Raw genomic sequence first — 12,265 nt, 5'->3', positions numbered from 1 at the left:
TAGCCTGGCATGGTGCCACACATCTGTAATCCCAGCTACTTGGGAGGCCGAGGCACAAGATTCACTGGAACTCAGGAGGTGGAGGTTGCAGCAAGCTGAGATCATGCCACTGCACTCCAGGATGTGAGACGGAGCACCAGCGCACTTAGGGAGGATTAATCTGTTTGATATTGGCTGTATGGATGAAGCCAATAGACTCAACACATTCCACCCCGTGATACCTATTCAACTAATGTCATAGTAACTTTCTTCTGCTTTTTAATCAGATAAATCAGATAATGGAAGATACTAAAATACAAATAACATATTTTAAATGTTGTGCCATTTTCATAATTTTCTTAATGATAGATATTTATCTCTGGGTGGAAAAACATTTAATTACTAATTACCCCTCCTGCCTGCTCTACTTCCTTCTCTTCTCATCAATCTCAAATTAGTTTATTACAATGTAAAAGAATCATTTGAAGTCATTGCAATACTTACTATACTGTATTAACATCATTTTGTACTTTGATATATGGAAACTGAGTAAAAAATAACTATGGAAGCCTGAAGTGAAATAGTTGCCATAATGAGACTTGTACCCTTACTCATGAAGAATCATACTAATAAAAGTCAATATTATATGTAATGGTTAATGATTTTGTGAACAAGACAGGTTTGGTTCCTGCATTCATTCAAATAAAAAATGAGAGAAGGGATATTTTCTCTCCTAAGAAAATACATTTTTGAAGGCATCTTGTTGGGACATCTTTTGGTTAGCTTTTTAGAGGATAGTGGTATTTCGTTGTTGTGTTATTTCTAAAGCATTTTGCAAAATTAGAAATTTGGTTTTATTTTAGATGTCTTGATTTTACAGGTTACTACAGGCTGCCTCAGCTAATAAGGAAGAGTTTTCCAAAACTGAAGGTGAATTAACACATTGCCTTGCCGAGCTCTACCAGAGAAAATTTCGTGAAGAATTCACTGGAGCTCATCAAGAAGACAGCAAAAAGAAACGTATGCACCTAGAAAGGCTGTTTCTTAAGGCATTATTTTTTGAGACTGTACATTTTAAAAGATGGGCATTCCCTGAAATGAGATTGAGATAATAACTAAATAAAGAAGGACAAATTTTTATATTTCACATTTTAAAATAATTATATTAGTTCAATAGTGATTTTTAAAAATCACCCAGTCTTACCTGTCTAATGAATAAACTGTCTTCATTTTTAATTATGATAGAAATTCAAATACAACTTTGTGTTCTTCTTATAAGTATTTTTTCTTCTGCTACCTTGCCTTTTTAGATATTATTCTACTTCATTGCTTAACTAAATTTACAAAATTCTCATATTGTTGAGCATTAAGATTGTTTTCAGTTTTCATCATTATAATACTGTAGTATACATTATGCATATAATTTATTTTATTTATTTGTTTATTTTGAGACAGAGTCTCACTGTGTTGCCCAGGCTGGAGTGCAGGGCCGTGATCTTGGCTCACTGCAGCTGCAACCCCTGCCTCCCAGGTTCAAGCGATTCTCATGCCTCAGCCTCCCGAGTAGCTGGGACTACAGGCACCCCCCACCACCACCACCACGCCCGGTTAATTTTTGTATTTTTAGTAGAGATGGTTGGTGTTTCACCATATTGGCCAAGCTGGTCTTGATCTCTTGACCTTGTGATCTGCCTGCCTCGGCCTCCCAAAGTGTTGGGATTACAGGCGTTAGCCACCATGCCTGGCCATATATAATTTGTTTTTTAAGTAATTACCTTAGCAGAAGTTTCTAAGAACAAGTTACTGTGTCAGGGTATGAAAACTGGCTCTTTATGTAGATTGCTAAATTGTCATTCAGAAAAGTTTCATTATACTCCTGCGGCCGTTGGGTAACACCAAAATAAGTCTGTTTGGCATTTGCCTTATGGAGAAAAAAAATCCAATCACATTGAGATGTTTAGTTCCTATAACTCAGTTAAAAGAAAAGTTCTCTTTCTATTCTGTGTGTGGGCAGAAAGAGATGCAAGAACTTCCCAAGTCAAATCATTCTGGAGAAATACACTTTATGCTTCATTTTGATATTTTTTTTAATTTTTAATTTTGATATTCTTTCACAGTAATCTGAATTAAAGTCGTTCTTGATTCCACAAAAGTGGAAGGTAATTTACTTTCCCTCTTCTGATGTTTTGGTAGGAGGTGTCCCTCGTACTCCAGTGAGACAGAAGATGAATACCATGTGCCGTTCCTTAAAGATGCTGAATGTTGCAAGGCTGAACGTTAAGGCCCAGAAGTTACATCCAGATGGCAGTCCGGATGTGGCTGCAGAGAAAGGAACCCAAAAGATAGCCAGTGGGAGAACAGCAGATAAATTGGAAGACAGAGGAAGAACACTAAGAAGTTCTAAACCTAAAGGTATTCCACTTAGTCTATAATTACTCTTTTATACCCCTCTTTTTTAAAGATAAATTTTAATCATACCCCTTAGTTTATTGACTATCTGCTACATGCCCAAAAAGATGTTATGGTGAATACAGTAAATAATAAGATAATGTCCTATTCTTAGATTTATAATCTAGCTACAAAATGAACTAATAAACAAATATACATATACATATATATATATAACTAATAAGAGAGCTGAAAGTCTAAGAAAATACAAGCCCATTTGGGAAGTAAAGACCAGACTAGGGAAAATGAGGGCTGGATAACTGCAGAGGCTTCTAGGAACCACTGGAGTCCAGGCCAGACTTCCAGGAATGGGCAGAGTTAGAAGGCAGAAAGGTGAAGGAGCATTCCAGATGAAGAATTTGTATAAGCAGAGTCACCAAACAAAAGGGCCATGGCTTGGGCATAGGACAGATGGTTAAAGAAGTTTTACATTTGTGAATAAAGGGAGAAGAGAAAGAGTTCATGAGTCATCTAGGGCTAGGTTAGGTGACATCTTTCAAAAGTGGGAATAATTTAAAACAGCTGCTTCTATTTTCCTATTTTTTTCTTTGCTTTTTTTTTTTTTTTTTTTGAGATTGAGTCTCGCTCTGTCACCAGGCTGGAGTGCAATGGCTCAATCTCGATTTACTGTAACATCCACCTCCCAGGTTCAAGCGATTCTTTGCCTCAGCCTCCCCAGTAGCTGGGATTACAGGCACGCACCACCGTGCCCAGCTAGTTTTTTTATTTTTGGTAGAGACAGGGTTTTACCACTTTAGCCAGGATGGTCTAGATTTCCTGACCTCATGATCCACCCACCTTGGTCTCCCAAAGTGCTGGGATTATAGGCGTGAGCCACCACGCCTGGCCTTCTTTGCTTTTTTAAAAAAAAATAAATAAATTGAATTGTGCTGTGTTTTGATGTCATCTCTGAGTGCTTTTGAAAATTCTGGAGTGAACGTTTTATGCTTCTTTAATGTTTTTTTTTCCTGTGGAATGTAAGAACCATAGATGATAATGAGTTTGGATGGGACAGAACACCTTTAATGGGCTAGTAAAGGTGTGTGAAATGTGGATGATAATGCAAGGGAAGGCAGAAACAACAATACTGAAGACAGTGTGGCAGGATCATCATTTCTGGGCTAGATTCTGTCAGAAATAAACCTGCACAATAGTGGTAAAATGATTTTTTACAAACGGGCCCCAATAATTCCATGAGAAAGATAATCTTTTCAATAAATGATACTGGAACAACTGGATACCTTTATGGAAACAAAACTAGACCTCACTTCTAATAGTATTTTGAATTCCCGCTTTTTTTTTATGTCTAATATTTATGCCTTCTCTCTCTTTAATTGCTCAGCTCAATCTTGCTATAGAGTTTTCGGTTTTTTTTTGTTTTGTTTTGTTTTGTTTTGAGACAGTTTCGCTCTTATTTCCCCAGCTGGAGTGCACTGGCGAGATCTCAGCTCACCGCAACCTCTGCCTCCCTGGTTCAAACGAGTCTCCTGTCTCAGCCTCCCGAGTAGCTGGGATTACAGGTGCTTTCTACCACACCCAGCTAATTTTTGTATTTTTAGTAGAGATGGGGTTTCATTATATTGGTCAGGCTGGTCTTGAACTCCTGACCTCAGGTGATCCACCTGCCTTGGCCTCCCAAAGTGCTGGGATTACAGGCGTGAGCTACCATGCCCAGCCTCATTTGGCTTTTCTTTTTTTATTCTTCACATTCTTGGAATATACTCATTTGGCTTTTCAAAGAACCATCTTTTGTTTCTATTGATCGCTGTTGTTGCTTTGTTTTCTATTCATTTCTGTTCTTTGTGGTTACCTTCCTGCCTTTATTTTTGGGGGTTACTCTCTCATATTACTTCATGCGTTGGACCCTTAGCTAGTTAATTGTTTTTAAGTTATCTTCTTTACAAAAATAATCACTTAAGTGTAAAGTCTGTACATATTCTCTTTAATTATAACTAACTGTATTATATATTTGCTGTTTTCTATTTTCATTGATACTTATAAATATTTTCTGACATCCATAATATAAGGGAGTGTTTTATAATTAGCTTTTAATATTTTTGGACTGTGCTTAATGTGGTCTGTAAGATTGATTCTTTAATATTTGCTGAAACTGACCTAATATGTGGTCAAGTTTTGTTAATATTACCTGTGTACTTGAAAATAATGTGTATTCTCTAATTGTTGAGTATCTGGTTTTATACCTGTCCATACATCAAGTTTATTGATGTTTGAATATTGAACATTTTTAGTAACTTTTTTCTGCTCTTATCGAAGATGATTATATTAGTCTTCCACTATTGTATTGCCTTTACTCCTTTATCAAAGATCAATTGAGGCCAGGTGCCGTGGCTCACACCTGTAATCCCAGCACTTAGGCAGGCTGAGATCACCTGAGGGCAGATCACTGGAGATCAGGAGTTTGAGACCAGCCTGGTCAACATGGTGAAAACCCATCTCTATTAAAAATGCAAAAATTAGCCAGGTGTGGTGACATGTGCCTGTAGTCCCAACTACTCTGGTTGCTGAGGCATGAGAATTGCTTGAACCTGGGAGGCAGAGGTTGCTGTGAGTAGAGATCACACCCCTGCACTCCAGCCTAGGTGACAGAGCAAGACTCTGTGTCAAAAAAAAAAAAAAAAAATCAGTTGACTATAGACCTCTATTTATGTAGGTCTATTATTTCTGGGCTCTCCTGTTGAATTGATCTCTCTCTTCTTTCACGAATACCACACAAACTGTCTTGATTACTATAGCTTTGTACTAAGTCCTGAAGTTCGGTACTATCAGTCCTCCAACTTTGTTCTCCTTCAGTTTTGAGTTAGTTATTCTGGGTCTTTTGCCTTTTCTTATAAACTTTAGAATCAGTTTGTCAATATGCAGAAAATAACTAATTTGATAGGGATTCCATGGGCTCTATAGATCAAATTGGGAATCTGAAATCTTGACAGTATTGAGTCTTTCTTGCTGTGAACGTGGACTACCTCTCCATTTACTTAGTTATTTGATTTTGTTAATAGAATTTTGTAGTTTTCCTCATTTAGGTCTTATACAAATTTTATTAGATTTAATACCTAGGTATTTCATATTTACGGGGGTGCTAATTTAAATGGTAATGTGTTTTTAAATTCTGCTTGTACATTGCTGGTCTATGGGAAAGCAATAGACTTCCATTTATTAACCTTGTATCCTGCACATTTGCCATGATCACCTGTTAGTTCCAGGAGTTTTGTTGTTGGTTCTTTCAGATTTTCTAATTATGTCATATGACCAAAGACAGCTTTATATCTTCCTACCTTTAAATTTTTAACACTTACACTTGGTTTGCAGAGCCTTAAAATTAATCACTTGGCTGGGCATGGTGGCTCATGCCTGTAATCCCAGAACTTTGGGAGGCCAAGGCAGGCAGATGGCTTGAGTCCAGAAGTTCAAGACTAGCCTGGGCAATATGGTAAAACCCTGTCCCTACCAAAAATACAGAAAATTAGCCAGGCATGATGCCACATGCTTGTGGTCCCAACTACTCCAGAGGCTGAACTGGAATGATCATTTGAACCTGCGAGGTGGAGGTTGTGGTGAGCCTAGATTGTGCCACTGCACTCCAGCCTGGGTGACAGAGTGAGACCCTGTCTCAAATAAAATACAGTTAAGTTCATCACTTATCTCTGTACTTTCTCAGCCTCTGGACTATTGACATTTTAGACCAGATAATTCTTTATTGTGGGGTTGTCCTATGCAATGTAGGATGTTTAACAGCATCCCTGGCTTCTACGTACTGGATGCCAGCAGCTAACTCCCCCATCCCCCCGCCCCACACACACACCCTACCACCATCAGTCATGACAGTCCATACATAGCCAAGCGTTCCCTGCAAGGAAATATTTCCCCCAGTTGACAACTACTGGCCTAAATAATAAAGGACTTGAGCAAGATGTGATTAATCCATTTTATTTTGTTTTTCACAGATTTTAAAACTGAAGAAGAGCTACTATCGTATATATGTGAAAATTACCAAAAGACTGTGGCCACAGGAGAAATCACGTTGTATTCATGTGCTCGAAACATGATCTCAACTATTAAAGTGTTCCTAAAATCAAAAGGCACCAAGGAGTTAGAAGTAAGAGAGTCTAGATATTGTTGTTTGTCATGGATATAGTGGTTGGTTGGTTGTTGGTGAATTTGGTTAATGTCTTGGAAAAAGTCTGTTATGCCACACGTGATTCAAAATGGTAAGATGAGCAAGGGAATAAGTCCAGTTCCAGATCTCAGAAGGTGGATATGGTGAACTGGTAAGGCATAAATCAAAGAGATGGGTTGAGTGGGGATAATTACATGTAATTCTCTCCTAATGAAAAGGTTTTTCCCATGTGAGCTGTATGTTAGCTGCACGATTAAGCCCGTGGTTTTTAACCCTGGCTGTACTTAAGAATCACCTACAATATATAAAAAAAAAATACTGATATTGATGCCTTGCTCTCTCCAAAAAAACTGAAACAGATCTCTGGGATTGGTACTTTGAAAAAGCCCCCTGGATAATTCTTATGTACTGGGGGTGTTAGAAATCACTGTTTTAGACCGTGTTGTTATTGTTTTATTCATGTTCAGTGGCCATCACGGAGCTCCTTCTCTGAAGCAAACAGGAGGATTTGTTTATGATACTTAGGCTTCTTAATCACTGCTTTGTAGAACATTTCTTTTAAGACACTTTGTAGCTGCAGGCTTGTTTAATCCATGCCCACTTGCTCTCAAAATGACGTTTTACCATGTTCTTTTTAAAGATATAAAAGAAGAATATTCACATCACTATTTTCCATTCAAATGAAAGAATAGAGAAATTTATAAGGGAATGTATTTCCCTTCTTAGGGCTTTAGTCAACTGTGAAAGAAATTAGAAAGAATGGGAAGTAACATTATTCTCCTATGTAATAATTTTGTGTTTTTAGGTGAACTGCTTAAATCAAGTAAAAAGTAATCTCTTAAAAACTAGCAAAAGTCTTCGACAGAATCTAGGAAAAAAACTGGATAAGGAAGACAAAGTTAGAGAGTAAGTAACTACCATTTTTTAAAAATCATTACTCCAAAATAAAGCTATGAGATGAGCTTGTATCAGTTTAAAAATAGATTGTTTATGACACAGTGGCTTATGCCTGTAATCCCAGCACCTTGGGAAGCCAAAGCAGGACTGCTTGAAGCCAGGAGTTTGAGGCCAGCCTGGGTAACATAGTAAGACCCTGTCTCTACCAATTTTTTTTTTTAATTAGGTGGGCATGGTGGTGTACACCTATAGTCCTAGCTACTTGGGAGCCTGAGGCAGGAGGATCACTTGAGCCCAGGAGTTCAAGATTACTGTGAGCTATGATCCCAGCACTGCACTCACTGCGTTCTAGCCTGGGCAACACAGCAAGACCCTGTCTTTAAAAAAATATATATATATATATATATTGCCAATTGCATGAAGGTGCTTTTGTAGCCAGTGTTTTTTGATGTAATATGCAGCTTGAATCACCTATTTATTTAATAACTATATCAGGGTTTTTTGTTGTTATTTTGTTTTTGAGACAGAATTTTGCTCTTGTTGCCCAGGGTGGATCTCGGCTCACTGCAACCTCTGCCTTCTGGGTTCAAGCAATTCTCCTGCCTCAGCCTCCCAAGTAGCTGGGATTACGGGCATGTGTCACCACGCCTGGCTTATTTTGTATTTTTAGTAGAGACAGGGTTTCTCCATGTTGGCCAGGCTGGTCTCGAACTCCTGACCTCAGGTGATCCACTCACGTCGGCATCCCAAACTGCTGGGATTACAGGCAGGAGCCACCACGCCCAGCCTATATCAGTTTTTAGAGGAGGTACTGGCTCTTCTCCTTTTTGGTTGTTCTTATATAAATAGATCTATGCTTAAGGAAGAAGCTTTTTGTTAAGTTATGTCCAAAGTAGACCAAGTATTTTTTTTCTCTCAAGGTGCCAGCTTCAGGTATTTCTTCGTTTGGAGATGTGTCTGCAGTGCCCTTCAATAAATGAAAGTCCCGATGATATGGAACAAGTAGTGGAGGAGGCAAGTATCTAGCTTAGTGCCATGTGAATAAGCCCTAGATGCTTTCAGAGGGCATCTGTCTAGTAATGTTCTAAAATCTCCTTCAGGTGACAGATTTGCTGCGCATGGTGTGTTTAACAGAGGATTCAGCGTACCTAGCACAGTTTCTGGAGGAAATTTTGAGACTGTAAGTTTGATGGTTACTAACTTAACTTTAAAATTGTTTTATCAAGACCTATATATGGTATTCTCTGAATTTTGGAATTGTAGGGACTATTTCCTAGGCTGGGTGAGGGAGGGAATAAAGATGGTAAGATGGTAATTCTCTGTTGCATATTCAATCAATCTATTCCACAGGTATATTGACTCTATCCCAAAGACACTTGGAAATCTTTACAACAGCCTAGGGTTTGTGATTCCTCAGAAGCTGGCTGGTGTCCTTCCTACAGATTTTTTCAGTGATGACTCCATGACACAAGAGAACAAATCACCACTTCTTTCTATGCCTTTTTTGTCAAGTGCTCGTAGATCAGTGTCAGGCAGCAATGAATCTGATGAACTAGAGGACCTTCGTACCAGATCAGCCAAGAAGAGAAGGTAAGAGCTCGAAGAATCAAAGGAGTTGCTTGCACTGTTCTAGTTCTGATAAAAGATATGTTTCAACCACAGTCCAGTCATCTTTGTCCATATAATTTGTTAAACTAATAGCTGCCCTTATGTTTGAATTAAAGAACCCAACTATTGGAGTTCCTAAATAGGAGCATCTGACAATCTTTATATTATCTAGGAAATATGTAGTCATGTTTTACTTAACAACAGGGCTACATCCTGAGAAATGCATTGTTAGGCAATTTTTGTTGTACTAATATCAGAGTGTGCCTACCGAAACCTAGATAGTATGCATTTTTTCATATGGAAAAGCTAATGTCCCAGCATTGTTACTGGATATCAGTCATTTCCCCTACTTGATCTGTAAAGCCAATATGTCAAGTGTCGTATATAAGGTTTCTACATATGCTTTATTATAACCTATGGGGCCACTGTCATGTGTGCAGTTCGTCATTGAATGAAACATTGTGTGACTGTATAGTGTTGATTTTCTATTTCACAAAGCCCTTCTATACTGTCCCCATGAGGGTTCCAAGAACTAGGCCTCTTATGAAACAAGCTTAGCGTTTCAGCTTTTTAAATTTCCCTTGATGCTTTTCATTGTTCATAACTAGTTGAATTTGTTACTTTCGAAAATTCTGTGGTGTCTTGTTTTGTTATAAATCCAGACCAACCCTAAGATAACTGGCCTTTATCTAAATCGTATTTTATTTTACTTAGATTCTAGTTCCATTTACATTTAACTGTGTATAACCTCTATCTAGTATGTATTGACTATCTCTTTCTATTTTTAAAAGGAAAAATGCATTAATAAGACATAAAAGCATTGCTGAGGTTTCACAGAATCTTCGACAAATTGAAATTCCCAAAGTGTCAAAGAGAGCTACGAAAAAAGTAAGTAATCCATCCAGCTTGAGATGACACAGTAAATAAGAACAAAAAGGCAGTGTCTCTACTTTTAAGAAAATGAACTTTGGAGGATACAGAAATAATATTAAATTTTTTTATGAATGTATATAAAACTGTAATCCAAGGAATAAAGAAATATAAACTTGTTAAGAGATTAACAATTTTACTTAAGAGTGTGATAGTAAGAGGTAATATGAAGAAAACGGCAAGTAAAAGTTAGGAATGAATTAATTCAGAATCTTTAATGTAGGTAAGAAAACTCATAAAACAGTAACTAAAATAAGCAAAGAGGTCACTGGAAGAGAATATGCAATTGTAATAGGACTTTGGTTGCATATCAGAAGGTGCTTTTCAGTATGTTGTATTTTACTTCAATAACAAGTTTAGGCCAGGCACAGGGACTCACACCTGTAATCCCCGCACTTTGGAAGTCAGAGGAGGGAGGATAGTTTGACACCAAGAGTTTGAGACCAGCCTGGACAACATAGCGAGACCCTGTCTCTACAAAAAATAAAATTTAAAGAATTAGCCAGGCGTGGTTGCATATGCCTGTAGGCCCAGCTATTCGGGAGTCTAAGGCCGGGGCAGGGGTCGCCAAGCCCAGGAGGTAAAGGCTGCAGTGAGCTGTGATTGCGCCACTGCACTCCAGCCTGGGTGACAGAGCAAGACCTCATCTCCTCTCTTAAACGAATGAATGAATAACAAATTTTTTGAAATAGAAGATGATGACCATCATGAAGCCAGGAGGTAGAGCAGTCCTCCCTTATCTGTAGAAGATATGTTCCAAGACCCCCAGTGGATGCCTGAAACCACAAATAGTACTGAACCCTGTATATAGTACTGCTTTTTCCTGTGCATGCATACCTGTGATAAAGTTCAATTTATAAATTAGGCACAGTAAGAGATTAACAATAATAAAATAGAACAATTGTAGCAATATAATATAAGTTATATGAATGTGGCCTCCCTCTCAAAATATCTTATTGTATTATATCCACCCATTTTGGGGCCGTGGTTGACTATGGCTGAAACCATGGAAAGTGAAATCACAGATAAAGGGGACTATTGTTTGTTGTTTCTGTGGTAGTTGGTAAAAGAACTCGAGGTCTCTATTGTTGAAAAAGAAATCTAGGTGGATTCTATTTGCTAAGTAGAAGTAATGTCTTGCTAAGGAAAAAGGGAGACTAAAAATACAATGAAACTTTTCAACTGCACGAACTATCTGAGAAGAGTTAAAATTCTATGAGAACTAGCTTTAGAAGCATTAGTCATTATAATGGTGGTTTGTTCTGTTTCTAGATATTTGTAGCTTTCCTTTGGAATTGGAGGTGGGATTTCTTCTAAAGGGTTAGTGGTGTTCATTTTCTTATACTTTACCTGTGAATAAAACGCAAATCTTACATATCTCACAGTCCTGACTGAAGACTGGAAAATCCAAAAGTGAATGGCCAAAAGTTGCCAGGCCTTTATTCTCACTAGATTTTACAATGATTTGCAGATTTTCTAGCACACTTTGAAACTTGTTTTCAATTGAACAAGACAGTTTTCTTCTCTAAGATCAGAATTAGAGCTGGACACAGTGGCTCACACCTATCATCCCAGCACTTTGGGAGGCCAAGGCACGAGGAATCACTTGAGCCCCAGGAGTTGGAGACCAGCCTAGGCAACATAGTGAGACCTTGTCTCTCCAAAAAAAATTTAAAAATTAGCCAGGTATGGTGGCACACTCCCAGCTACTTAGGAGGCTGAGATGGGAGGATCGCTTGAGCCTGGGAGTTTAAGGCTGCAGTGAACTATGATAAAGCCACTGCAATCCAGCCTGGGCTTCAGAGAGAGACTGTCTCAAAAAAAAAGTTGCTGAGGTCAGGATTTGATTGTTGTTAGTAATGTTTTTTCATGTCAAAGTTGGTACCATAGATGAGTGAGAGTTGTTTAACTGAAAGGACCAGATGTTAAGTTTTTAAAAGAATAAATCTCAGTTCTCCGAAGGATGAATATAGTTAACTCAGGAAGCAGTGAACTTATAGCTGAAGTGTAGGCATATAGTATTAATTACATTAATGTATATTAATTTCTTTTGTGTATCTTAACTCCAGAAGAGCGCAATGATTAAAAAAAGAAAGAAAGAAAGAAAAAGGTTTGATCCTGCCCTAGTACCCCCAGGACATACTTTCCTAGTTTTTCATTCAATTACATAGATTAACGAGGGTTGATGAACTTTTTTTGTAAAGGGCCAGATAGTAGATGTTTTAGCCTTTGCAGGACGTACAGTCTCTGCAACATCTATTCAGTTCT

General features: G+C 38.0%; 1 protein-coding gene across 4 annotated transcripts in view; it reads left to right on the top strand.

The window, feature by feature from the left end:
• The window catches only part of TICRR (TOPBP1 interacting checkpoint and replication regulator), a 51,647-nt gene that overhangs the window by 17,337 nt on the left and 22,045 nt on the right, over nt 1-12,265 (top strand). For all 4 annotated transcript variants that reach the window (XM_021674354.2, XM_021674353.2, XM_021674355.2 and 1 more), the window contains exons 6-13: nt 860-999; nt 2,173-2,391; nt 6,390-6,541; nt 7,368-7,468; nt 8,380-8,473; nt 8,560-8,639; nt 8,810-9,049; nt 9,859-9,955. In XM_021674354.2, coding sequence (XP_021530029.2) covers nt 860-999; nt 2,173-2,391; nt 6,390-6,541; nt 7,368-7,468; nt 8,380-8,473; nt 8,560-8,639; nt 8,810-9,049; nt 9,859-9,955 — 1,123 coding nt within the window. The remainder of the gene's footprint in view (nt 1-859; nt 1,000-2,172; nt 2,392-6,389; nt 6,542-7,367; nt 7,469-8,379; nt 8,474-8,559; nt 8,640-8,809; nt 9,050-9,858; nt 9,956-12,265) is intronic.

Source organism: Aotus nancymaae, unplaced genomic scaffold (genome assembly GCF_030222135.1).
Source record: "Aotus nancymaae isolate 86718 unplaced genomic scaffold, 86718_ANA_hifiasm-v0.15.2.pri h1tg000014l, whole genome shotgun sequence".
Classification (NCBI taxonomy): Eukaryota; Metazoa; Chordata; class Mammalia; order Primates; family Aotidae; genus Aotus; species Aotus nancymaae.
This window is presented reverse-complemented; position numbering and strand designations above follow the sequence as displayed.